At 38.3% G+C, this 26,446-nt stretch overlaps 1 protein-coding gene across 1 annotated transcript; it reads right to left on the bottom strand.

The window, feature by feature from the left end:
* Positions 1–95: 95 nt before the first annotated feature.
* epha2b (eph receptor A2 b) lies at positions 96–22,663 on the bottom strand. The gene is made up of 17 exons (XM_043225093.1): positions 22,476–22,663; positions 21,765–21,832; positions 19,949–20,597; positions 11,193–11,348; positions 10,697–11,032; positions 9,419–9,543; positions 9,130–9,316; positions 8,517–8,616; positions 7,967–8,022; positions 7,757–7,882; positions 6,821–7,006; positions 6,501–6,562; positions 6,133–6,342; positions 5,828–5,977; positions 5,552–5,745; positions 5,001–5,156; positions 96–1,995 (listed from the first exon to the last, which is right to left on the bottom strand). Exons 1-17 carry the CDS (start codon positions 22,555–22,557, stop codon positions 1,887–1,889), a joined length of 2,952 nt encoding a protein of 983 aa, XP_043081028.1. The 5' UTR covers positions 22,558–22,663; the 3' UTR covers positions 96–1,886.
* Between the last annotated feature and the right edge of the window lie 3,783 nt (positions 22,664–26,446).

Genomic DNA, 26,446 nt, shown 5'->3' on the forward strand with positions numbered 1-26,446 from the left:
TTATAAGAAGCAGCAACTTCATTTATATTCTATTATGCCTTTTCATTGTTTAAGAAACAAATAAAGTAAGCAAAGAAATCAATGTGACATTGAAATGAAAGGCTACAAAGATTTTATTGTGACTGAAAGACAAACTTCCATTACAAATAAATCCCAATTCAGTGTCATTAAAACAATAAATAAAGTAAAAAATAAATAGACTATTAAATAAAATACAAAACACTTGGCCCAATCAAACTGTTCTTTGTTTGGAAGTATGCATGTTTTTTAACTGAGTGTTTCGAGAAAAAGGTAATAAGTGATCAGAAATGACAATTTTCCCTTTACAACAAAGTCCTGCAGTTTGCCAGTATCAACGTCCCACTTAAAATAGATATGAAACACATTATCAACTGCAAACAAACACTAAATATGTCATTTCTAAAAAAAGGAAGAACCCATCTGCATTCAACATCTACAAAAAAAAAAAAATCATGTGAAATTAACTGGAACTGCAATATCCATTAAGATTTAAGGACATTACGTAGCTGTTTCTCTCCTCTGTAAATACAAAAAAAAAAAGAGAGAGAATTTAATATGGAGTAAGACTTTCCATACGAAGGGGCTTATCTACCCCACATGTGAAATCATATTGAGGTCTTATAAGTCAGAGGAAATAATCAAGAGAGGTTGTAGCATTTCATCCCAGCATATCTTAAATCAGTTAATCATAAACCAGATCTGCCAAAGATAGTCTCCACAATTCACAGCTCCAGGCGACTTTAATCTGCTGATACAGAATGAATAACAGACCTTGGTATATCATCCACATATCCTGGTCTGTTTGATCATTTTCTCAGTTTGCTAGGACTGTCACTTGGTGCAAATATCTGAAAATCAGAACCGTGCTTTTGTTTGTAGAACACCGCCGGATCGCATTTTCCCATTTGATTTAGTCCGACAATCTGTTCCAGAACAGTTTTTTTTTTCCTTCTCAACCCATTTCCATTTTGTCATTTTGCTCGCTCTTTGTTCCCTTCGATCCTTAATGTCATCACTGCCGTAACCTTTCATAACGATAAGGGATGAGACAGCTGTTGAGATTTGTGATTTAAGTGCTATTTCATGGCGGTGCCTCCTCTCTTCTTGTTTGCAGAGAAAACACAGGATTTAAGGAACGCCTCGCTGCTCCGTTTCATCTAAACCAGAGACTTTAAACTTGATGGTCCAAAGCATATAGCGCTGAGAGTGCAATTGTAAAGAAATGTCATCGTGCGAGACATCAAATCATGGCCAACTCAAGCATGATAGAAACCAGAGAGCATTACAATCACCTTGATCTCAGCAGAACATCGTTAAGTCTTAGGTTGAAGCCCATAACCGCCAGCTTCGAGTCCGTGTTTCTGGTACAGAAAGACCTGTGGGTCTGGTTTTCTCTCGTACTGCTGAAACGTTCAGTCAAGTACAGAGCAATACAGTGCCAACAGCAATGGAGGAGCAACGTAAGATCCGAGCGTAAAGTGAGTGCTAACTAGCATTGATCGCTGTCCGGCGAAAATATATAGCATGCATACGAAACTAACAAAAAATGTAAAAAAGCAAAACTATAAAGAAATGACTATATTTTCTCTAAAAAATAAACATATGCATATGGTAAAAATATATCTAATATACATGGTTTGATGCATACATCAATAGCTTTTTGATTGTTTTACACTTCCTCCATTTTTTATAAGTACACCAAATGCTACTCCAATGTGTCCGCAGCGGTGAGAGTCCATCTCGCTGGACTGGAGGGTTATGGCCAGGTCAAGGGCTGTCCCTGCAGTCCAATCCCGAGGCAGCTGAGAGTTTATTCAGTCCACGGCCAAAGGGTTCGGTCCCTTCGGTACTTTTTTAAAGACAGTTCACACTGCAAACACACTCAGGGTGCTCGTCTGGTCCTTAAGCCCCAAGATGCTGTAGGCAATCCTCTTCAGATGGCCCGGCAGACGGACGCCAATGTTACGAATATCCCTGGGAAACAGAAAAGAAAGAGCTTGTGAGAACTGGAGGGTAGGGTTATTAAGGTTTTGACATTTTTATTTTGTTTACGTTTTTATTTAATTCTTAGTTTAGTTGTTTAGTTCTTACATCCAAAACGAAATCCAAATTATGTCCATTTTAGCTTGGGAGTCATAAAAATGTATTTTAGCTTATTTTCAGTTGCTTTACTTATTTATTTTTTTCTGTATATTTAGAAAATGTTTATTCTTTACTTTCTCTTTTAATTTAGTCTTAGTTTTTATGCAGTTTTAGCAACTATCCCAGGCAAATTTTTAAGTTTAAGTTTAACAATGCACCATTTATAAAATAAATAAATAAATAAATAAATAAATAAATAACATAAAACTAAACCAACAATGAAGTTTTATTTTAGTATTTGTTTCAGGTTTGCAAAGTTATGTTAGTTTAATTATTGTTTTATTTTTTCAATGTGTTTTTCATTTGAATTGTTTGTTGGTTCTTGTCTTTAAATTTTTTTCCTGTCTTTTGTTAATACTCAAAAATAACTCAAAAAATTATTTGTTTATTTGTACTTTATTTTAATTAGTTGCCTTTGGAATAAAAAAAAAAGATAGATTTTTAAAAACATGTTTAAGGTTAGTTCCCCAGTTTTTTGTTGTTGTTTTTTTTTTTTGCTTTTAATAAAAACATTTTATTTTATTTTTAATACATTTTATATCAAAAACATTTATTTCATCGTCTTTGCTTTAGTTTTCATCAAAGATAATAACACGGTGGGAGGTTGCTTGAAAATTATACATAATCTTGTCTTTCAAAAAGCAATTTTGAGGAGGCGTTTAAAAGATAGCATGTTATCAGAGTCCCAATTACATTTTTAATTGGCGCCTTGATGATTTAACAAGGATTCCCTTTACCCGCCATGAATCAGAGCTGGCCGGCTCAGGCAGCGGAGGACTTGTAAATAGTTTCTGGTTTTAAAGAGTGCTACCAGATGACACCAGATGGAACAGTCGGCCATAAAATAAAAGACAAACACATCAAAGACATTTCTGGTCCTCCACACAAAGTTCAGCGAGCTTCTAGGCTAAAAACACCCACGGGAGCAGAGCCAGAGGTCTTGGAGCTACGCTGTTACTACACTCCCAACCCCTTCATCAGTCAAACTGCCTCCTCCGTGAGGTCCAGCACTGTCGTCTTTACCTCCGCATGTACATCAGCTCTCTCTTTCACCATCCCTACACTCTTTCATCTCGTGTCCTGACTTCTAAGTCCAATCGTGTTGATGTGAGGGGGAGCAGCCGCACAGCCTCATGGCCCCAGCAGGCAGAAACGGTGGTTCCTGGCTACAGTGAAAGCACGGGCCTCGACTAGCGCTGTTGGGAATGGGAGGGATGAGGGAGTCTGCCGAAACAGTGGGAGGAAGGGAGGGATGGATGGCAGAAGAGGGGAGGGGGAACAGCATGCCACAATTCACCACATCCAGGCCACTAAAAACCACGTCTATTCTTTCTCTGCTGCCACGGTGCTTTCCGTTCGAACTAGAATCGTTGCACGAGTAGCGCTTTAAGGTGTTTGCTACAATGCTGCTGAAAGTTTTTTGCGTTTTTAAGCAGAACGTTACTGCTCGACTCGATTAAAAGTCTTAAGAAGGTTAAATCGTTATTACAATTTATGCGGTTTCCGTGCTCGCCAGATACAGTAAATCAAAAATGGTCTGCGGTTGTGCGAGATTATCCTTGCAACCAAAGCATAAATTTAAGCCACATTCAATTACCGGATCCCTAAAACAAAAACATGGAAAATATTTATAAGTTCTAGGAATTATTAAAAGTTAAAAGATACCATCTTATTTAAATACGATCTTGTCCTGACCAATCAGCCTCAGTGTAGGCTGTAGGCCACAGGAAAGGAAGCTCTCCAAACACCCTGAATTCCTTCGCAAATTCCCAGAACTCTCAAATTGTGTTCATCTGGGGCCATTTTATTCAAAGGGGGCTATATTACATAATGTCGGAATACTAGTTTTTATTATGTAAGAAGGAAAACTATATGTCCAAAAGGTGATAATAGTGTAACGTATGTACAAGAGCTAAATATTTATTTTGAACAGTGATAATAATAATAATACATGCAAAAATAAACTAAATTATATATTTGAATAGTAAGATTGTAATAATAATAATAAAAGTTCTATAAAAACAATTAATCGCAGCCAAACGTTTTTGTTTACATAATGTATGTGTCTGCACTGTGTATATTTATTATGCATACATAAATGCACACACATACAGTATATATTTTGAAAATATTGTATATGTATATATTGTAAATATGTATATATTTATATTCATATCATTTATATTATATATAAATATACTAAACATAAAATGTTTCTTAAATATATACATGCATGTGTCTCTATTTATATATACATAACAAACAAAAAACCTTTTGGATGTGACAGCACTAAATAATTATATTAATATTGTTTTTGTTCTTGTAATATTATGCTGTTGTTAGAATTATAATAATAATAACAATTTATTTTTACTTATTCATTTATTTATTTTTACTACAATTATTATTTACTACTACAACTATTTTTTGAACTTTCATTTATCTGAACATGGTGGAGACATTTCTTCAAAATAACTAATTTATTTAATGAGAATTAGAAGTTAAATTAATGAGATGTTTAACAAAAAAATAAGGAAATTTGCAGTCTTTGCAGTCAGAAAGCAGATCATGTAAAAAACTTTTTATGACTCCGGTCTCTATATATTTAGAGACAAAATTTGAGCGTATTCACTACAAAAAAACCCCCACAATTTTAATTACTGAAAAGCTCAGCCCAGATAAACTGACACCAGGATATGACACACCAAGTAAAGCAGAAATTAGTTTTGCCGAAATGTACTTTGTACAGTTGGAGTGATCTCATCTGATTGCTCAGTCATTCTTCCCTTGCATAGCGTGCTAAAGGTCCAGAACGAGGGCAAATGTGTGTTACTCACTCGCTTTTCATCTGCAGCACCTGCTCCATGCTGACGACTCCGGCTATATTGAAGTTTTCGCTGTACTGGCTCATCTTGATGGACTCCAGCCACTCGGCCACAGACCTGAAGGGAGAGCCATCTGAGCCACTGGTGCTGGGAAGCCTTATGGAAACTCTGACAAAGACAGAACACAAATACATTCAACAAACCGCACGGCGAGACCTTTTTTTGCCTTTCCCCTATTCTAATTATTGGGTGGGAAAGAAACACACTGCACGAGGAAAACCTGTCTGTTCGGTTCGAGAATCTGATAAAGATACGAAACTGTCCGATATCCCCCTCTTGCATGCCTACAATGTGATAAACATCTGAAGATGCCAAACCATTCAGCTACACCACTGGTACGTGGCTGCATGTCTTAACTTTACCAAGGAATGACTTTGTTTGAACTACCATTTGCGCAAAATTGTGTAACAGAAAGTACATGCCTCAACGTCTCTCTGCCGTTCACGCCTCGTGAAGCTTCGTACGAGCCTTTTAAGAATTCAAAGTATGTGATGAGTGCTCACCGAGGGTCAAAATCTGCAATGGCCTTCAGAGAATCAGGGCTCTTGAGGAGCTTGTCTAGTATGCTGACAATGTCGCCAAAGCGGGGCCGTTTGGAGCGATCTTGCAGCCAGCACTGTAACATCAGCTGATAGACGGCAGAGGGGCAGTCCATTGGAGCAGGAAGGCGGAAAGCCTCATTAATGGCCTTCATTACCTAGAGAGACAAAAGTAGTCAGATAAGACGGAAGATCCTTTGGGACTAACAGCAGAGTTATTGTTCATAGCCGATGTGGTACCTCATGGTTACTCATGTCCCAGTAGGGCCTCTCTCCAAAGGCCATGACCTCCCACATGACAATGCCAAAACTCCACACATCACTTGCTGACGTGAATTTCCTGTAAGCTATGGCCTCCGGAGCAGTCCAGCGAATAGGAATTTTACCTCCCTGTTGGGAAAAAAAAACATATAAACAAGTGTCGGCAATCCCTTGTAATTTCCGAAAATCCTGAAATAATAACCAGGTTGTAGTGATGGTAGAATAAAGCCATCTGGAGTTAAGAGCAGCTTGTAACCACACATTTATTTGCTATGTGAACGTACGCTGGTGGTGTAGGTTCCTTCAGGGTCGTCCTCCAAAACACGTGACAAACCGAAGTCAGACACCTTGCACTCCAGGTTGCTGTTGACCAAGATGTTTCTGGCAGCCAGATCCCTGTGTACATAGCTCATGTCTGAGAGATATTTCATCCCGGCCGCAATGCCACGGAGCATACCGACCAACTGGAAGGATGACATCTCGCCATCGTGGTCCTGTGAAGAACAGTTTTAAATCGAATTTGTTCTTGTGAAAGGAAATCCACACTAGGGAGTTCCTGAGTAAGTTATTAGCTATGTTAAATCACTTTGAAGGTATGTCAGTTTCATCTGTCATATTTTTTCTGCCTCAGTGATGAATTTGACAAACTTACCTTCAGGTATTTGTCAAGAGCTCCATTTTCCATGTACTCGGTCACAATCATGGCATGCTTGACTGAAAAGAAACACACAAAGAGAGAAAGCGACTTAACAAAATGAAAAGAAAGAACAAATAGTAGTTCTCAGTAAATATTTTCAGAGGATAAAACTCTGTAACAAGTAACAACAAAAACGTTTATTAATATTTATTTAATACAACACTTCTACAGTACAATAAATGGTAACACTTTATTTTGAGGCCCCCTTTTGAACATAATTTTTTTTTAATGCTAATTTATTCTAAAAATAGATGTAGTCTTGATACGGCACTCACATTTGGTGACCACCCCCTCCAGTCGGATGATGTTCTGATGTGAGAACTGTCCCATGATGCTGGCCTCGCTGAGGAAGTCCTGCCTCTGTTTCTCTGTGTATCCTGGCTTCAGCGTCTTTATAGCAACAGCTGTTTCCTTCCGACCGGGAGCTTTCAGAATTCCTCGATACACCTCTCCAAACTCACCTACAGCACAAGTGGAAGGCATACAGGCTTATCAGATAAACAACACACCCCGTGACAACGCTGTAATCGTGCCTCGTGACATATAGGGGTTATTTAAAAACATGGACGAGGTGCTTTGAAATGATAACCAGCATGCATCTGGCTGCGGAGAAGCCTCTGAACATTAGCGAGTAGATTCATGGGAGGGGGTCAGAAGGGGCATGAGAATCTGTGTACAACAAGCAGACAGAAAGTGGACAAGGGCCACGTCCTGTGGGCGGCTTAAGAGGGAAAACGCGACCACGGCGCAATGATCTTCTCATTTAAATCTGACGTTTGATATATAGCCTATAAACACTTTAGGACTTACGTCTAATTTAGCGGTTGTTTGTTTTATTTTTAAGTCATGATTAATTAACTCAGGTTTTTTTATAGCCGTACTCCTCCATGTGGGATATGAAAAAAAACCTCCAGAGCGGGTTAAGAAAACAACACTAATTCAATTTGAATGACATTGGGAGGGAAAAAGCGTCTCTGGAGGGAAAGAATTACTACACTGAAAATATTCCAGCTCTAACATGTAAAGCTCGAATCAGACAATTTCTAATGTGCGCCTTGTTTAAGCTGTCACTCCAATGAACTGTAAAAAAGCTGTCACTCCCAATGAACTGTAACATAGCTTCAAATCAATGAGTGTTGAAACTCCCTTCCCCCAGAATGCATTCAAAACAGCCCCACAGCGGCTTGTCAAACTGCCAGGGATGTACTAACCTGCTCCGATGACTTTCTGCTTTGTGATGTGACTGGGATGGATCTCGCTGGCAAACTTGAGCACTGCCGTGTTAGGGTCTTCGTACGTGTGAGGATCGACGTAGGTCTTCAACGGCTTCAGCTGGTCTGCATTGAAGAGAATTCAGGGAAAATTTAAGAGGAGGGGTTGTAAAAGAAGAAAGCTACTAAATGAAATTCAATAGCACTAACCTGGGCTGGAGAAATAGGTGTCCTCTGGCCCTTGTCTGGTGTGAGAGTTTCTTCGCCTGTAGAAGAAAAACAACTCAATGAGTGCTCTATTTTTCAGCAAACCGACACATTTCTTTACAGACTTGAGTATTAAGAGTGGCTAGCACTGGCCCGGCTCCATTCAGTCGAGGAGTGCTTAGAAAAAAGTGGTCTGTGTTTGCCAAGTGGTGACAGAGGTCTGGGTTATCACAGGGAACTACGAAGGGCTCCGGTCGCCTTCACAGAACCGCTACAATCCCGTCGCCTCTTATCTTACACAATATGCCTCTCTGATTCATCTCCTTTCAAACACGGCTCTTGTTAAGATACACTTAGTGAGCAGTCAGCGGACAGTCAGCGAATTGATTCTTCCTCAAAAGCGGTAAGGAGCCGTTTCAGTCAGAGTGTGAGAGCGGTGAAAAGGAAACACTGAATGGATTTTTAAAGAGGAAGAAAAGAAACGGCTTAAAGGAGTGACTGGGGAAGAGGTACAAAGCCGGTTGTGTGTGTGTGTGAAGTGCTTGTTGCTAACCGTTTTCGCAGAAGCAGGACCACTACCACGATGAAAAGCATGATGCCTCCTCCGATCGCGGCCCCGAGGATCACTGGTGTGTTTCCCTGCTTTTGAAGAGCTAAGAAAACAACAACAAGGCAGCCGAGCAAATGAGTCATTCAAGAATAAAAACACTCCATGACATAAAAGAGCAAAGAAACATTATCTGTCACTTAACAAGAAAAGACATTCTAAAAATAAGAAGAAGATAAGAAGAAAAACAATGAAATGTTTTATTCTACATTTTTTCATTTTAATGCATTAACATGTATATTTTTAATGATAAAAAACCTATGAGTTTTTTGCCTAGCACAGTTTGTTGTCCGTGTTAATGCATTGCATTTTGAAACAGGACGTTTGGGGATAACATGTCTTTATCATGTTTGTCTCATCCATAAACTTGATTTGCTGGTGGTACTGGGACTTTCTCATTCTATAGAACGTTTAATTGAACTGTGTACAAATATGTGTCATTATTTTCGGTATTTTTTTTTAAACAGTGAATTTTCTCAATGATTAAATAAATAGAGAACTAAATGCCATAAAAATACATTTATGACTTCATAAAAACAAACATTTTCATTTTGTTCACCTTGCGGGAGCGTTGAAAACTCCTGTTCCAAGCTGTGGCTGCCTGGGTTTCCTTCTGGGCTGAGAGCTTGAACTTTAAACAAGTAGACGGTGGAAGGAGACAGATCACTGATCTGAACCGAGTTCTTTTCCAGCACCAGCACAGTGTAGGTAGTGACCTTTCCGTTGGCTATCTCCTCATCATTTTCCTGTAGACATGACAATGAAAGGAAGACGATGAAATAGAAAATAATATCATGGATCAAGATTTTCAGTTACTTATTAAGACTGAAATGGATATTGTAGCTGACCTTTTTGCGATACATCAGTTCATAACGCGTGGCAACTGGCTTGGAACGGTGAGAAACAGACCACTGAAGTGACAGGCTGGTGGAGCTGCTGTCCACAAGATGCATTGCAGTCACTTTTGGGGGATCTGGGGGTAAAAGAGTAAGTTTGAGTCTCTGACGTATATGAGCTTGTTTATATTGTACACCCAAACTTTCATCTGATCTTTAGGACCGTGCGCAAATAGTGAATGGTTCACTAGAGTGAGGGGAAAATTGAGTGTAATTGGAAACAGTCCCAGTAAGCACTGTGCACTTTCAATGGGGTTAGAAAAAAAACCTGAAATTCGATCTGACTGGAGTCACCGTACAGACTATAATTCACAAAATATCTGATTTTAATCGGATTTCAAACCACAAATGGATGTGGTTTGAATCAGGTTTGTAAACATCTGACTTTCTGTGTTTTTTTGCTGTTTATACTGCAAAAACTAAAACAATTTGATTTTTGCTGCTTATGATTAAACCTAAATTACAGCCTACTACTATAATTTTTGGTAACACTTTATTTCAGTAGTAATAACAGTAATTAACTTTGCAACTACATGTCAACTAGCAGTCATAAGTGTATTAGTAGACTGTTTAATATCTTCTAACACTTTATTTTGATGGGTCCACAACATACTATGAAAAACCTTGCAAGTATATTTAAACCTTTTCAACTAACCCTAAACAAAAGCGTAAGTAAGCATGTGGTTGCAAATGAATGAGAATTAGACTAGTTGACACGTAGTTTTAAAGTTACTGATAGTTAGCATAATGTTTAAAGTGGCCAATAAAATAAAGTATAACTAATTTTTTTAATATATTTTTTATAGTTTTCATTTCCCAAAGAAAAAAATAAAAATGAAATCAAAGAGATATGAGTTAAAATCGAGGGACTGAAAATGAGAATTTAAAAATCCCAATTATTCTCTTCAATGCCCCATTTATTTAAGATTTTTATATTTTAAATTATATATTTATTTGTTTTTGATTTTTTTCCTATGATGACAAAACTGATTTGTTCAGTAGCCATTACTCCAGTTTTCAGTGTCACATGATCCTTCAGAAATAAATACTTCTATGAATTATAAATGATTTTACTGTTACTTCTGATTAATTGAATGCTTGCTAAATAAATGTATTCATTTATAAACAAATACAAATCTTGTTGACCCCATACATTTGAACAGCAGAAAAAGTTGTGAATGGTAAAAATATAATTTCTCAACCCCTTAGTAAATCAGTTAGAGCACCGACCTGTATAATGTAAAGCGGTGTTGATGCTGCTGGTGGCTCTCTTATTGCCAAACTGGGACACTCCACTCCGTGCCTCCACAGTGAAAGTGTAGTTCAAATGGGGCTCCAGTTCACTCACGGTGACTCTGGTGTCCTTCAGGCCAGTGTTGCTTGGATCGAAACGCACTTTCTCACCACAGGGCTGACATGCCCTCCCCTCACAGCGTTCGCAAACCACAGTGTACATGATATCACTGCGCCCGCCGGTGTCTGCAGGGGGCCTCCACGACAATTGAAGCCTGCCTATTGACATCTGAGCCGTGGTTGCCACCAGACTCTGAGGAGCGGAGGGTAAACCTAAGCAGACAAAGAGCAGACAAGTCTTTTATTTACCCATTCACCTGTACTGGTTAAGATAATCCCTTCAGAGAAGAGTGACAGAGAAAGGATATTGTGTGTAAATACAAAATGACAGCAACTAGCTCATGACAGATGAGATGCAGAAGTAGCTTCTCACCAGAGCAAGGAGCTGTTTTGGGGTCCTCGGGTGCTTGATAAAAGCCGTCCTTGCAGGTGCAGCTGGTGGCGCCAGGACCTGAGGGCTGGGTGTTTTTTGGACAGGGTTTGCAGGCCTCGCTGGACACTGAAGATTTGAAGAAACCAGACTGACATTCTGTAAAACAAAAAAAATGCACATGTATGATGACTTGGATGAGGATGAGAGCAAATGGTGCAATTAAACCGCTCACAGCATATATACATGTCAAGCGATCATCTATGTATGAACATAGTAAATGAACCTCCTTTGAAGATGTTTTTTTTTCTCTCTACGGCTTTTTTTTGAAGCTCTGTGCAAGAGTGCACAAAGTTGACAGAGCAAGACTAAGCACACTCCTACTCATCCTGTGTGAACCATCCCCCCCGTTCTCTACAAACAGGACCAGTCATCCCACATTCCAGCACGGTACCTCTGCTCTCAAAACTCCAGCACCAGAGAAAACAGAGCAAAACACATAATACCAACAGAGCGAATGAATGCTGCATCTAACAATGAATTTAATAAAGAAGAAAAATGCTGTCGTCAATTCTAGTATTATACATACATATATATATATATATATATATATATATATATATATATATATATATATATATATATATATATATATATATATTATGTTACATTACACATATACAGTGGTCCCAAAAAAGTCTTTGGACCGCTAAGTCATACATGAGTGTCTTTGAATTATATATCAAAATATTAAATAATGTAGCGTTTACTTGCAGCACAATGGCTTTACAAGATTTTACACAATAAATGTACTATACAAAATAAAGGATTTGGAAAGCCTGTGGTTGTCAGACATCACAGAACATGTCCATATGTCTACACCTGTGGTTACTCTAAATTCTTTCAATTGGACACCTGTGTAAACTTGAGGGGAAATGACATCATTCATAGCCTAAAATTACCTTGAGATAATTTGGTTATATGTTGTTGAAGAAATATTTAAATGTTTGAAAAAAGAATTAAATTGTGTACACAAAAAAAAAAGTAAAAAAAAAAAAAGGATAATGAAAAGATTTGCAAATTTACAAAATAAATGTTTTGTTGATAATTAACAAAAAAAATTACAAATGTGCATGATTAATTAAATAAAAAAAGATTTTCAAGCATAAATTCATTCAATCCAATTTTGTAAATCTAGCACCAGGAAGAAAATGAAAGGTGTCCTAGGAATCTGTCTAGAAACATTCCAACATGCCCAGCTCATGTCCTTCCGCTGTCCAGTCCTCCACCACCAGCCAATGCACACACAAACACACACTGCTTCCGTTCAGAATCTGGCTCTTTCCTTTCCAACCACATACAGAACCATTGATTTACCTTCACAATGAAGCAGTGATATCTGGTTTTCGGTTTCAAGCTGCAAGTTTTATCAGTCAGGCAACAAGCTCAGACACACGCAAGGCTTAGATTATTGGTTGCAATATTACACAATCATGTACACCATGTGCCTGATCAGGTGAAATATCTGTATTTGTGTTGAAATGCTGCCAGGGGCCAAAGACGGTGTAATACTAGTAGAGAGATGATTATTGACATTTATGCAAAAATGTCAGTATTAGGAAGTGTGAAACATATACCTGTGACGAGGAAGTCTATCAGTATAAAGCGGCATGTTTTTTGTCTTGATTTTGTTATTATTTCTATCTAAATGTTTTGAATAGTACTATTTTAATACCTTAGTGTAAAATAAGCATATATAGATATAATAAATGTTATTTAATAAATGTTTTTTGCTCAAAATTATTTTAGGATTATTTAAAATTAGTCAAAATATATTATTAATTATTTAGAACTATACAATACGATTATTAATAATCACATTAGAAAAAATGTCAGCTTAATATGCTGGCAAAATAAATGAAATGTGTATATTAATGCAATGTGGCTTAAAAATTAGCAAATACTTTTTGCAGACGTTGTATTTTTGTAGTCACAGTGGTCACATACCAAATCATTGTTTTCATTTTCTAATGGTTTGTTATCTGAAGATTTGCCAAACAGTTATAATTACAGAGTAGGGTGCTTCCTCCTTCCTGAGCGCTTTGTATCAATTGAGGCCTTGTTTTGGGTTGAGCCACTTGCTCTCCCTCACAGGAAGGGGGTTAACGGTGGTATACATTACCTCTAATATTTGAGAGCACGCATTCTCTTATTTCAAAAGAAAACTCGCAGCATGAAAAGAATTCAGCGTGGCAGCGAAGATCGAGCCAATGTGTTATTTATTTCTTCTTTCAAGTTGACTCCTCATCTTGTTTCTGTGCCAGCTGTTGTAGAGACTTTACTGCAACTCATTAACGCGGCCCTCTGCGGAGGTGGGGATGGTGTGGGAGACAGGGGGACTGAGGGAGAGACAGAGAGAGGGATAACGAGTCCTGGTGGGATTTGAAAGGAAAGGGGGGAGTAGGGGAAGAAAAAGAATTGTCCTATTCACAGCGAAAGGGGGCCAAACAGCTGCTGCTGCGAAGCCCGTTTCATATGCCCCCCACTCTTGGCTCTCCACTCGTAATCTCCAAATTCTTAAGTCCCCTCACTTGCCGCATTGCCACATGTGAGCGTCTAGCACAACATTCGACGGCCCATTCAGTCCAGACAACAGGCGCAGAATGCCACTCGGGACAGCGAGAGAGAAAACACTTGTTTCGAATAGCGTAGATGCCGCATGACGCGTTAATACTCTGGCTGGCTTCTTAACAGCCACGGACAAAAACCTGACGGCGTTTGGAGGGCCGCTTTAATCCTTTTATGCAAAAAGTTTACAAAAGACTCAAAACGTATTCAAAACACTTTGTGTGTAAGGAATCAGAACTTCCAACTTTGAGTTACAATTAAAAAAAACGTGACATAGGATTTCCTTTAAAACTATTTTAACTTCAAATAATTAAATAAAATACATAAATTATTCTTTGTAGAGGGTGCGTTTTTACATTTTTGTTTTTAATTTTTAACAATAAAATAATATATATATATATGATATATATTAATGTAACTATGCATTTAGTGTTCTCTAAATTCACTTTGGCATAACCACTTTGATTTGATGTAAAAGAAATTAAAAATGTTAATGATTTAACATTTTTATGCAATTCAATTAATAAAAAAGGAATAAATTACAAAGATAAAGTAATACACTGAATTAAATTTGATGTATAAATACTTTTGTAAAATGTACTCCAAAAAAAAAATTATTTACAATTTAGAAAAAGTATTTTACACTGTAATTCTCCATTGAATTCTAAAGCTACTGTTTTTAGCCAACATTTCACTTTCCAAAATACTGCAGGAATGTGATTCAGCGCGAGGGGCTTTGTCTTCGCATTTTGGACACAACAGGAAGCAGGAAGCGTGGGGCTGACGCGTAGCTTCCTTCCTAAGGCAGCCAATCAAAGCTTCGTGGACAGAGAAGGCGAATGTTAGACACACTCTGGAAAGGAGAAACTGGCTCATTCGCCAAAATCGTAGCGAGAGGTCAGAGGCGAACAACGACTTATGGCTTTTGAGGAACCTTGATTACATTTATGTAATGCAAACTTCCCAGCAGAGATGTGTCGGCCGTCTTTCAAGGGCCCCGTCTCTCTATCTGGCTCCGAGAGCCCAGGCCGTAAGAGCCTCTGAGTGACTGTTTGTTTATTGTGAGAGTAGCTGGATCCTGCTCGCCGATGACCTACTGGGGTCTGTGAGCCGTGTGGGTTGAGTGGAGCAGTCGGAGCGAAGACTGATGAGAGGGTGACGTTAATGGACGGATGTATGGATGGATGGGTCGACAGAGAAGGGGAAGGAGGGCTGAATGAATGAGTGTTTACATGGCGGCGGGACAGCACGAACCCCTCTAGGACAAGAGTTTGACAGGGGGGGTTTCGAATGAGAAAAAGGAAAGAAAAACAAAAGGCCTAGTCATTTAAACCTAGGCACGGAGGGGCTTACATGTAGCCTTAGGCAGAGTTGAGTTAAAGTGTGCTGCTCCGCCAGGTGTTGATGGCCAAGTAAAACAAACACCAGAGCAGAGTGAGTGCGGACAGCGGCCAGGGGCTCATTTCACAGGGGAAGAGGTTAAATTCAGACAGAGAGCCACTGAGAAAATAAAACACGCACGCATAAGAAAATGAAGATTAAGATAGCATGGTGCAATCATAAACATTGGTTTTCTGCGGCCTAAAGGAGGCAAAGACAACTTTACAGCTGAGCTATATGTGCTGATGGCTCTAAATAAACGTTGTGCAAAAATATATACAATTAAGTTTATATATTTAATTATATTTATTTTTATTCGTTTTATGCATTTTGTTATATGTTTTTACTATTATATTGAAGCATCAAAAATATTTATTTTATTAAAAAGCATAATAAATATATACACAATTATTTATAAAACTATTTGGAATATGTAAACTTATTTTTTACTGTGATTTTGATGCTCACTCATCAACATCTGGTGGAGCAGCACACTTTAACTAATATATATATATAGTATATAAGTTGGTCATTTTTGTCTGTTTCTATCTATATTTAGAAGTACTTACTTTTAAATACACACATAACCAAAACAAAACACTCTGACAAAATAGTACTGATGTTTATACCATCAGGCGTGACAATTTTCAGGTTTTCATTTTTTGCTTATATCAGGTCATTCCTAAATATTTTGAGAGTTACAGAGAGGTGCGTATTCTAATTTTCCCACAAAAATGCATTTTCCACAGAAAACATCTCTGAATGGTCATTGGAGTGGTTCTTATGGTCAGACGGGACAAAGCCAGAGCTGTGAGTGTGTTTGTATGTATGGGGGTATGTAACATGAAGCCAGCAGGGAGGGAATGGTCTCTAGGTGTGGTGAGAGCATTAGTGCAAAGGATTATCAGCCCAATGGAACAGTTGTAAGAGAATTACATCTACGCTTTACAATTCCACTCACTCTTTCATCTAGTCGTTAACAGACACAATAAATGCTCTAATCCCTCTTTTTTCACACTTTCCACTCATTCTAAAAGGAAAGAGGGCAGGAGGAAGAGAAAATGACAGCACACAAAGGACACAAACACTGAGACTCATCCAGAAGATTTGTTAATTAAGAACCTAAAAACACCACAACAATCTCTCAACTGAATGGGCACCACCAATACTGGTTTGCTCTCATACAAATCATCAGCCCATCGTCCAAACTTTGAGATGGCAACACAGATGGCCAAAGTCTGGGTAAGGCCAAAAATGTTAAGCAAACGCATAAACAAAATTCCTTAATAAGTGGGAAATGAATAAGTGAATGAAGCCAGTGACTGAGAGCGACAATAGAAAACCCTGAGCGGACGAGTTGGAGGGTCACTGAGGATTAGCAGGCCTCCGGTTTCCGCTATAGCTTGTCCTGTTTCGGGGGACGCAGAGCTGACATGGAGGCAGGAAACTGCTGATCTCACATACTAGCAGCACAATACACTCAGCACATGCACACAATCCTCTCACTCCTCTCATGTAAAAGCCACAGCGTATATAGAGCGTTAAACTGTCACTGAACTAAAAAATGTACCAAATTATATATGCAAAAATGGCAGAATTGTACGTGACCAATTACTAAGGTGGAAAAATCCGCACAATTCCCTCCTTATGGTGACTCACTTTATCATCCGCTCACATCCTCCTACATGGTCAACGCAAACGTTTTGAGTTCCATTGCACATAGTTTCATTTAATTTGTATGTTTTACCAGTCATTATCCTGAAATGATCTGAACAACCATGTCATCCACTTTCGTTTCATTTTATGTTGGCACATAAGGTTGACAGAGGATCAAAGACGTCAACCAAAACCATTTGAAAGTGCTCCTCATTATCTAAACTTGCCCAGACAAATGGTACTGCAATGGAAAGAACCGGCAATGAGTTGTTGTGGTTAACTGCTAGTTGAGTAAGATTAAGAATCCTATAGGTGGGGATAAATTGTTTCTGTGGCTTAATAGGTATACAAGAATTAAATAAGGCAAAAGAAGAGGGCATTACATAAAACATAGAATAATTACACCTCAGGGTACGGATTAAAACTGCTTTCATCAGCTCTGTTCAGGCGGAATACTGCTGAACTATATTTAGTCCAAACTTTAAGCTTTGCGCAATTGCTGGCATTTTATCTGAACATCGAATTTTTTACTTCCGTCTAGCAAACTCCACTATCTCACTTTCAGAGGATTTCTGTATTCCACTTCTGCGCTGTCACCTAATGGCCCGAGGTATTCAAGTGCTCTGTGCAATTTCTCAAGCAAGGAATTCCAAAATTTCACAACCTTTTGACCGTACACGTACATGTATGTGAGTCAGAGCTAACGTTTATTTAAAATGCTTTCGCATGTAAACTAGGGATGGCCTAAAAGCATCTATTTGTCTCTGGGAGACAGATGGGGATAAGCAAAGCTGTTTATTTACAAGACACCATTTGAAATCTCCCAGAAGAGCTTCAACTTTGTTTGCAGGGCCGTGTGAAAGTGGATGTTTAAACATTTAATACATGTCACTTCCAAGACCTGCAGTCAAGGCCAAAAATAACATATTGTCATTGGAGCAGCCAATAACAATAAATATAAACCATGCCTAGTTGGTTTAATTTGGGAAAACTCTAGGGATCACGATCAGTTTGAGAGAGGGTACAAAGGTGGGAAACTAAGAACTAGAATACAAGAAAGCAAGCAAGAAAAGAAAAGACCAGAGTAACAGGATAGGAAGAAGATCCATCCAAAACCAGTACTTATGGCTCTTGAGGACACACACCCAAGTCAATTACTACCCAGCCAGTCACTCACCACACATTATACACACAAAACTCTAACTTGGTCACCCATAACTCTGGGCTTAACATGTTCCAGTGCAGGAAAAGCCTTATTTACAGTAAAGCACAAGGATTTTTCTACTGAAATATAAAGATTCAAGACCATCCAGTTTCATCAGTGTCTTGTATTTCCTATAGATCAACAATATGGTGGCCAATAGCACATTGAAACGTTCCAGAAACTATAGCTGTCCAAATCTGGCAACCTCGGTTTACTGTGAGTGACAGGGTGTGGGCATGAATTCCTAGTGCAGTCTAGCATAGGTCAGGCAGCACGTCTTTGTGTGGTCAACAAAGGTATGCGCTCTTTTATTCATTATGACTGAGAAAGGGTGTGTTTTATTAGTGGAAAACTGTGTCAGGGTCAATGCTGATTAAACCTCAGTGCCGCCTGCATGTCTTCTATTAATATTATTAAGAACTCTCACCACCACAGGACAGTTTGCCATCCTTTCAGAGAAAGAACAGATTTCTGACCCCACCCACGCATTTAGCCATAGTCCCCTGATCTGGCTATTCGACAATGATTGCCTTTAATCAACAGTACATCCATCAACATGAGTCAGCTCTGGCCTGGAGCTCTCCTCAGGGAATTCCTCAGGCCGGCAGTAGTTGGGAAGGCTCCTTAATAAACCTAGCAGGAATGCATCAGCCGAGTGAAAGAGGCGCTGGCGGGGGGGTCTGGAGAGGAGGGTTTGTCTCTGAACACAGCACTACATTGTTCTGCTACCTTTGCATTCCATTCTCCACCTTTCCACTACAATCTCCTCCCTCTCCAAAGTCTGACACTTTATCTTTTCCCATTCTAAACCATTGCACACACACCTGTTCCCACAATTCCCAGACTATAAAATAAGGAATGTGCGTGAACCAAAAATATGCACGTGCATGAAATTGGCGACTGTAATGTGCAACCGCTACAATTAAAAAATTGTAACCCTGATGCCCTGTTTGAAACTTTGCTATAATTTGAGTTTCACTCGTCTGAATTTTACCTGTCGCTGCATGTGGCTGAATTGTGGAAATATGTTAAAGTGTTGAGGTTAGAGGACGTTTAAAACGGAATTATTCTAATCAAGTCCCAACACGCCGGTGCTCTCATTTCCACAGTCACAAAGCACTTTAGGACTGTCACATGGCTGATCTTGCTCTGGTGTGGCAGGGATAAGAACACAAGAGAAAAAAAAACAGGCGACTGTGACATACGCCTAATAAAAAAAGAAATTGTCACTTTCTCAATGCGAGATTTAAAGCTGTCATTAAAACGTTCTGCCTAAAGCACAATGGGTTTGCAAAAGTCGTTGACGTCTGAACTTGTGCTTTAAAGAATGCCGGGGGTTATAGGAGTCAAACGCACAGTGAAGAGGAACAAACAGGTTTCAAAGCACTTGAAATTTTAAGAGTGACAGCGTGACAAAATGGCTGATGAACAACTTAAAATATGTAGAATACAGAAAGTATGCTACATTTTGCAGACGTATAAAGAACAATTATATATATATATATATATATATATATATATATATATACATACACACACAAGCTTAAAAAGTAAAAAAAAATTGTGTGTGAAAAGTATGCTACACTATAAACTGAGAGCCATTAAAGAACAGGAAGAAACTTAAGTATAGTATTTCTTATATACCGTGCAGAAAAATAATCACAAGCCACAAGCATGTATCGTAACAACAGACAAAATTCACAATAACACAAAACATTTTTGTAAAATAATACAGTAATTTATATAATGATATACTACAACTGAAATGCTAATCACAATCTATGTTGAAGTCTAGTCAATATTCAAATTCCTGACCCAAACCAGAAACCTTAAGTGACAACAGCTGGTTCTGGACTCACAAAGAAACCAAACAAAGAAACTTATGTCTTACCTTGGCATGCATTGTTCATGGCCTCGAACCCAGGTCTGCACTGGCATTGGCTCACAGGTACCACCCATTCCCCATCCGTGGTGCAATAGATGCGAGGTTGGTCCTCGCTTACAGCGTTTGAGACGCAACTTCCAGCCACTTCCCGCAGGGCTTGATTCTCTCCCCCTGCCACGGTCTCAGGGAATGCTGCCAAGCTCTTCACTGTTGCTGGACATGTTTTATAGTAAACCCTGACAGAGTAGATGGCGACGCAGGCCCCAATGTCCTGGAAGGCCAAGTAGAAGCCCTTGCGAGAAAGATTATCCACCATTTTTGTCTCAACGTTCATCTTCATCTCTCCAAGGCTAGAAATTTCATCTGGAGCAATGGTGGCCACTTTGCGGAACAGACCTTTGCGGAAAGCAGTGCCAATGTCGGCGTCTGCCTCAGAGGCGTACAAGTTAAAGGTCTCCTTGCAGATTAGCGAGTCTGCATTAAAAGAGTTGCAATCACGGACCACAAATCGCAGCTCCACAAAGACCCGAGAGGCGGTGGGGTGGCGCTGGATGAATGTAGTACGAAGCCAGTTGTCTTGTTCTCGTTCCTCCACATTACATATATAATAGTTATACAACAGAGAGCCGTTCACAGCCCGCTGGCCTATCTCCCACTGCAACGTGAAATTAAAAAAAATGGATGTTAGCAAGAAAGTCAAAACCAAGATTGTGGAAAAAAAAATTTCAAAGAAAAGATGCCAGCGAATGCTGAGGACAAAAATAACACGAAATGTCCTGACCGTGGAATTTTAAGTAGTAGTGAGGATACTGGTCAATTACCCACCAACTTCTGGCAAGGAACAATGCAAGAGTCTTTATATTGCATGACTGATGTAATGTGCTGTAACATAGCTGTTCACATGCAGTGTGCATGTGTGTTCTTAGGTCTAATTTCATGTGCACCACGATATTAATTACAGAAGAGGTGCATTGTTTTCGTAGTGTGTGGCATGCCAGTAAAACGGTCTCCGCAACGAATGCTTCCATTTAAAAGGAACTTTGTGGTTTAAAGCATCGCATACATTTGAAAGACACTGAACTCTTTAAATAAACAGCAGCTCATTAAGAGTGCAGTTAGCCTTCTATAAACTTGAACATGCTGACACCTTGTTCACATTCTTAATTCCTCTGCTTTTTCCACGAGAGTCTGAAGGAAAATGCTTTAGGTTTAATTACTTTGCGTGCATTTGCTTTTTCCACGTTTTAAGGTATTGGTGAGAAGGAAACTTAACGAGTCTGTACTTGTACCGACTGTACCATCCCAGATCGTTCCCTGCTGAAAAACCCAGTAGCTCTTTCGAAACATGGATTTAGCTGATCTAAACTTTTCAACCAGCTATCAATACCCAGCCCGACTACCCTTAAAAAAACTACGACTAGTAGCTCCGAATTGGTCTTGTACTAGTTATAAATCAGCTACCATGTTATAATGCACATCCTCTTTTGATTTCAAAACCAATTACGCTTCTAAATTCTAGTAAACGTTATAGCTTCAGCTCACGTCACAAAAAGCACCATATGCGCCAACCTTTAAAAGTTAATTACACCCTCGGTTTTACTGTCGCTAACACGGGGCTTTAAAATCGCACGAGACTACAAAGTACGCGCAGCCTTCTAAACTTTTCGAGGAACGTTCTGAGGGTAAATTATGAATTATAAGCGTCCTATAAGGAAAAAACGTTTATTCAAAAATTACAAAAAAAAAAAAAAAAAAAACGAAAAAAAATACAGCCCATAAAACTGAAGGTTGTTACGGTAGAAGCAGCCTACAGTAAACTCACCCCGTGATCAACAGGCGACGTCAACCAACCCAGCTCCGCTCCTGAAGCCACCATATCCAGCAGCACCTCTGTGACAATAACGCAAAAATATCATATATTAAATATTTTTGTCAGGATGCGCAGCAGTAGTCATGGATTAAGCAACAGTACAGTAAATACACAAGAACGCCTGATTGCTACTTGAACAAACGTGGAAATCATGTCTGCTGCTACTATTACCGAATAAAATAATAATAAATGAATAATTAAGAAAAAAAACTAATGCAAAGTCTCGTTGCAGTGTCCGGTTGGTAGTCTTGTGTTTTATTGCTACTTTCACTCTTCGCTCATTAAATGTACTTCACCAGAATGTTTTACGCTCGCGCGAGATACATTTAGGTAATGCGACATGATGTTTAGATATAAAACAGCCTATTAGCCTAAAGGCATAAACTACGTTTTGAACGGTTATAACAATTCGAAGTAGCCTATTCAAACTCGCTTTGAAATTTTACGCACAAACTTGCACCGGACCGACGGAACAAGTAGCTATTAAATATCTCCCATTTCTCACACAGGTTGATTTAACATTGCGACAACGCCAATGATTTCCACTGAGACGTTCAGGTAGCTATTTACGGCACAGTATGAAGCTATAAAATAGTTTAAACCATGCGCGTGAGAACCCGAGCGAGAAGTTTTACAAAGTTTGAAATGATGAATTCCACGTACCTTCCTTTTTCTGAAGAGAAATAAATACAAAGTTCATAAATACATTGACAAATAAAATACGCTTAATCCGTCTGTAATCCATGTCGTGTTCGGAGTGGACAGTGATGTTGTGTGCTCCACGCTCAGTCCAGTCGCGCTCTCGACAGACTCATTGAGAAACACGGAGCTTGATGAACCCCGCCCGCCGGAATGTGATCGACGTCTTTATAGGAAGGAGGTGGTCACGGGCTTTGACATGTATGAGTTCCGTGCTGAGACCCCGCCCCCTTTTCCAGCGTGTAGCCTACCTGTGAAACGTACAGTATACCAAAATACATCAAATCGCTGTATCTCCCCTTTAAATGATTTTTTTTGGTCTTTTAACCCATGTCAAAGATACTGATTTTCTCAACAGAAGCCCAGCAATTAAAACCATAAAACAAATTTCACATCTTTACATTATATTTTGAACTGTTTTCTAGTGTATTGAAGTAATAAACTATTAAAACATAAAATGTCTTTAATTTATAACTTTAATTTTAACTTGAAATTTATTTTTAATTTAAGTCATGTTTATTGCTTAAAAAAACAAAATCGGTGTTTGCTTTCTCACTTTGTTTAGACAAAAAAAAATTCTTTTTGAAAAATTATGGTGTACAAACATCGACAAATGCTATTTTTGAGTGAACATCCTTTTAAAGGATGATATGTTGTATAATCTCTAAGCAACCAAGGTAATTTAATTTAATTTAATTTAATTTAATTTATCTAAATGTTAAAATCTTAAAAAAAAAAATTACAGCATAATATCAATCACACCAAAATACCAAGTTTTACATTTATTTTATGCTTACTGATAAAAAATGACTAGAATCAAATATGCTGTTTGGTTGGAAAATGTATCAACTGTAAGCAGAACTGTTAGGAGCTTAAGTACAATACCTAAATCATGACAAAAGTGTCCCATAGCAACTCTTAGGAATTTAGGAGTCAAGCGCCCCGTGTTTGAGACCCCTACTTAGCTGCTCCACTGACAGCCACACAGTGGAGTCACCAATAAAAAGTGCACAAGTGAAAGGATTTATTTGACAGAGAGCATTTTACGAGAGTCACCCAACTTTCAGCTCATTTAGATTAAAAACAGCAATAAATGGCTATAAGAGAGACCATTTTTTATACATAGCCTATATTGTTTTACTCAAATTCTTAAATAGAGATTTGTTTTTCAAGTCTGTACTACCAAGATGCTGAGAATTATGTGCAAACCTCTGTTTGTTGAGTTCGTTGCTGCATTGCACTGCTCTTGCCAAAAAAGCCACTTTCCACACCTCTGACGACTCCATATCCACAAAATCTTTCACACCAGGGGCTGCTCCCAACATTTCAGAGATTTTTTTGGTTAACAATGCCATCTCCTTAACTTCCCACACCGCTATTCTCACCTCACACCCCTTTTTCACACATGCATATGAACTTAAAGAGTTGGATTTACAAAGAAATGTATCATTTAAAAAAAAATACTCTTGCATGAACATTATTCTTGCTAGATTTTGCGACACATTTTGAAATATAATTACTTGCATTACATTTTAAGGCCTTTGTGTGAATGATGAGAGAAGGTATTGTTATTTTGTTTCCTCTGCGAGTACAGTTTATGTTCTTGCATGAGAGCAGTTTAAGATTATAAAATGTAAAGCTCTTGAAGTACACAGTTACCAAGGTGGCAATAACATCATAAATCTTGAAACCTAAGTCATGAATGGAGGAAGAGTGGTTTGAAAGCATGGGGGAAGTTGTGAAGGCAGTGCTGTTGAAGGACAGGTGGTAGTCCACTCAAACAGCAGGTCTTTTGTTACTTAGCCCATCAACATACAGCAGCAAGTGTTGCTCAAAGACGCATGTGTGAGCTAATGTATATCTCAGTCCATCACCTCAGTGGAAACACTGGGGCTTCCTGCTCTTAAAGGGACAGTTCACCCAATAACCAAAAATCTGCCATCATTTACTCACCCTCATGTCATTTCAAACCCGTAAGACTTTCTTTCCTCTGGAGAAGACAAAAGAAGATAATTTTATGAATGAAGAACACTTATTTAAATAAATATCTTTTTAAAGTCTGCTATAACTGTTAACTAAAACTCAAGTGCTGACAATTTTACTTGAAAAAAATATAAAACAACATTTTTTGAACATTAGAATTTATTTCAGCTACTTGACAAGGCAACATTCAAGTATTTTGTTTAGCTGATTAAAATATAACTGAAAGAACTGAAACAAATTTTCAAACAAAAGTTTGCACAAATGTATAATTTAGCAATACGTAGTAGTAGTATAAAAATGAGAAAAAAAAATACATATTAATGTAATGTAATAATAATAAATATAAAATGAAAATAATAATATAAAAAACTGACATGCTGTAATACTATATAAATGAGGCTAAAACAACATTGTCAGGGATGTCTTAATAAAGGAAAATGCTTAATAAATATTCCACTGAAACTGTCAGTGAACAGGGTGTGAATTTTATATGGCTTTCAGTTTGTTATGGTAACGATTGGATCGGTATTGACACACTGTGTGTAATCACATGATAAGAGTCATTAGCAGGTAAATTTGCAAACCAGGTCAAAAGTTCAAGAAGATGTTTTTTTTATTGCAACACAAAGGGCTTGGTAATGGTAAAATATTTACTTCGATCACGGTCACAGTTCATTTTACTGTAAGATCACAGGCTATGGGCCACAATTCTGAAAGACGCTCAAAGCAGAAGACCACACACAGCTGAGCCACATGAAGGGGCTCAAACAGGGGGTTTCGCTTGGGAACCATCACCACAGAAAGTTTATGAAGCGACTTCAGCGATAACGTGCGTAATCATAAAACAGGAAATTTGATAGAAGACAACGTCTTAAGGCACTAAAGATTAGGTGTGGTCACTTTTGTGCTTAACGACAGACCGAATTAGGCAGAGAGAGAGAAATCAATGATTAGTCTACGTTTGTTTGGCTGGATTGGAGCGAGAGTCGTCGGTGGTATCTATAGCTCACATACAGCCAACACTTTAAATGTCGTTTCAGCATCTCGGTTGAGCTGCACTGTAGACTCGACGGTATGTGGTTGCAGATGGAGATAATGATGGGAATAGAGGAGATGCCACTGCGGCCCTAACCCTTAAATTACTGCAAGACTGTGCGGTTGGTAGAAAGAGACATAAAGAGAAATTCCACTCCACTGACCGATTTTCCGACGCTTCAGCATCTCTGAAATGCAGCCCGTTCTGTTGATTCGGATGAAGGGGGCTGGAGATGGGGTCTTCGCTGTTTCTTTGGCATTGCATCTTCTTCCTGGATCATATGTTTACTTTCAGTTGAATATAGAGAGAGTCACAACTGTGTAATCAAGACAATGAATCGATTATCACCAGCACATTGAGGGAATCAGGTTAAATGAAAGCAAGAAACCATGACAGATTGTGCATTACAGGGATTTTACACAAAACTATGTGCCTCTTAATCATAAAACTCTCATAACCTTAAAAAAATAAATCATCAACCACAGACTCGTGCGGCTTGTTTGTTTTTTTTTTTAATGGTGCTAACAGTTGCTAACTTTATTGAACCAGTTCAATAAAGAGCTGTGTACAGTAAACAGTCCCTAGTGAAAAATAAATATACTAAAATGTATTTTAAATGCATCTATTTCATGCTAAGTATACTACGAATTTTACCTATTCATGTGCTTAAAAAAATGCATTTCTGGTTTATTAAAACAGTGTACTATAAAGTATATTCACATAATTACTGGCATATAGCTCGAGACAAAAATAAAAAGAAAAAAAATTCTAGTTCTATTCTAAAGTTCTATACATTCTTTTTCCTTTCTATTTTATTTTGATTAACCAAAAAAAAAATGTATGTCATTCCAATCACCTAGTTGTCTTCTGTGGAATGTAAATGTTATTGTTTTTTACATATATATATATATGTATA

The sequence above is a fragment of the Puntigrus tetrazona genome, chromosome 23 (assembly GCF_018831695.1).
Source record: "Puntigrus tetrazona isolate hp1 chromosome 23, ASM1883169v1, whole genome shotgun sequence".
In the NCBI taxonomy this organism is placed as follows: domain Eukaryota; kingdom Metazoa; phylum Chordata; class Actinopteri; order Cypriniformes; family Cyprinidae; genus Puntigrus; species Puntigrus tetrazona.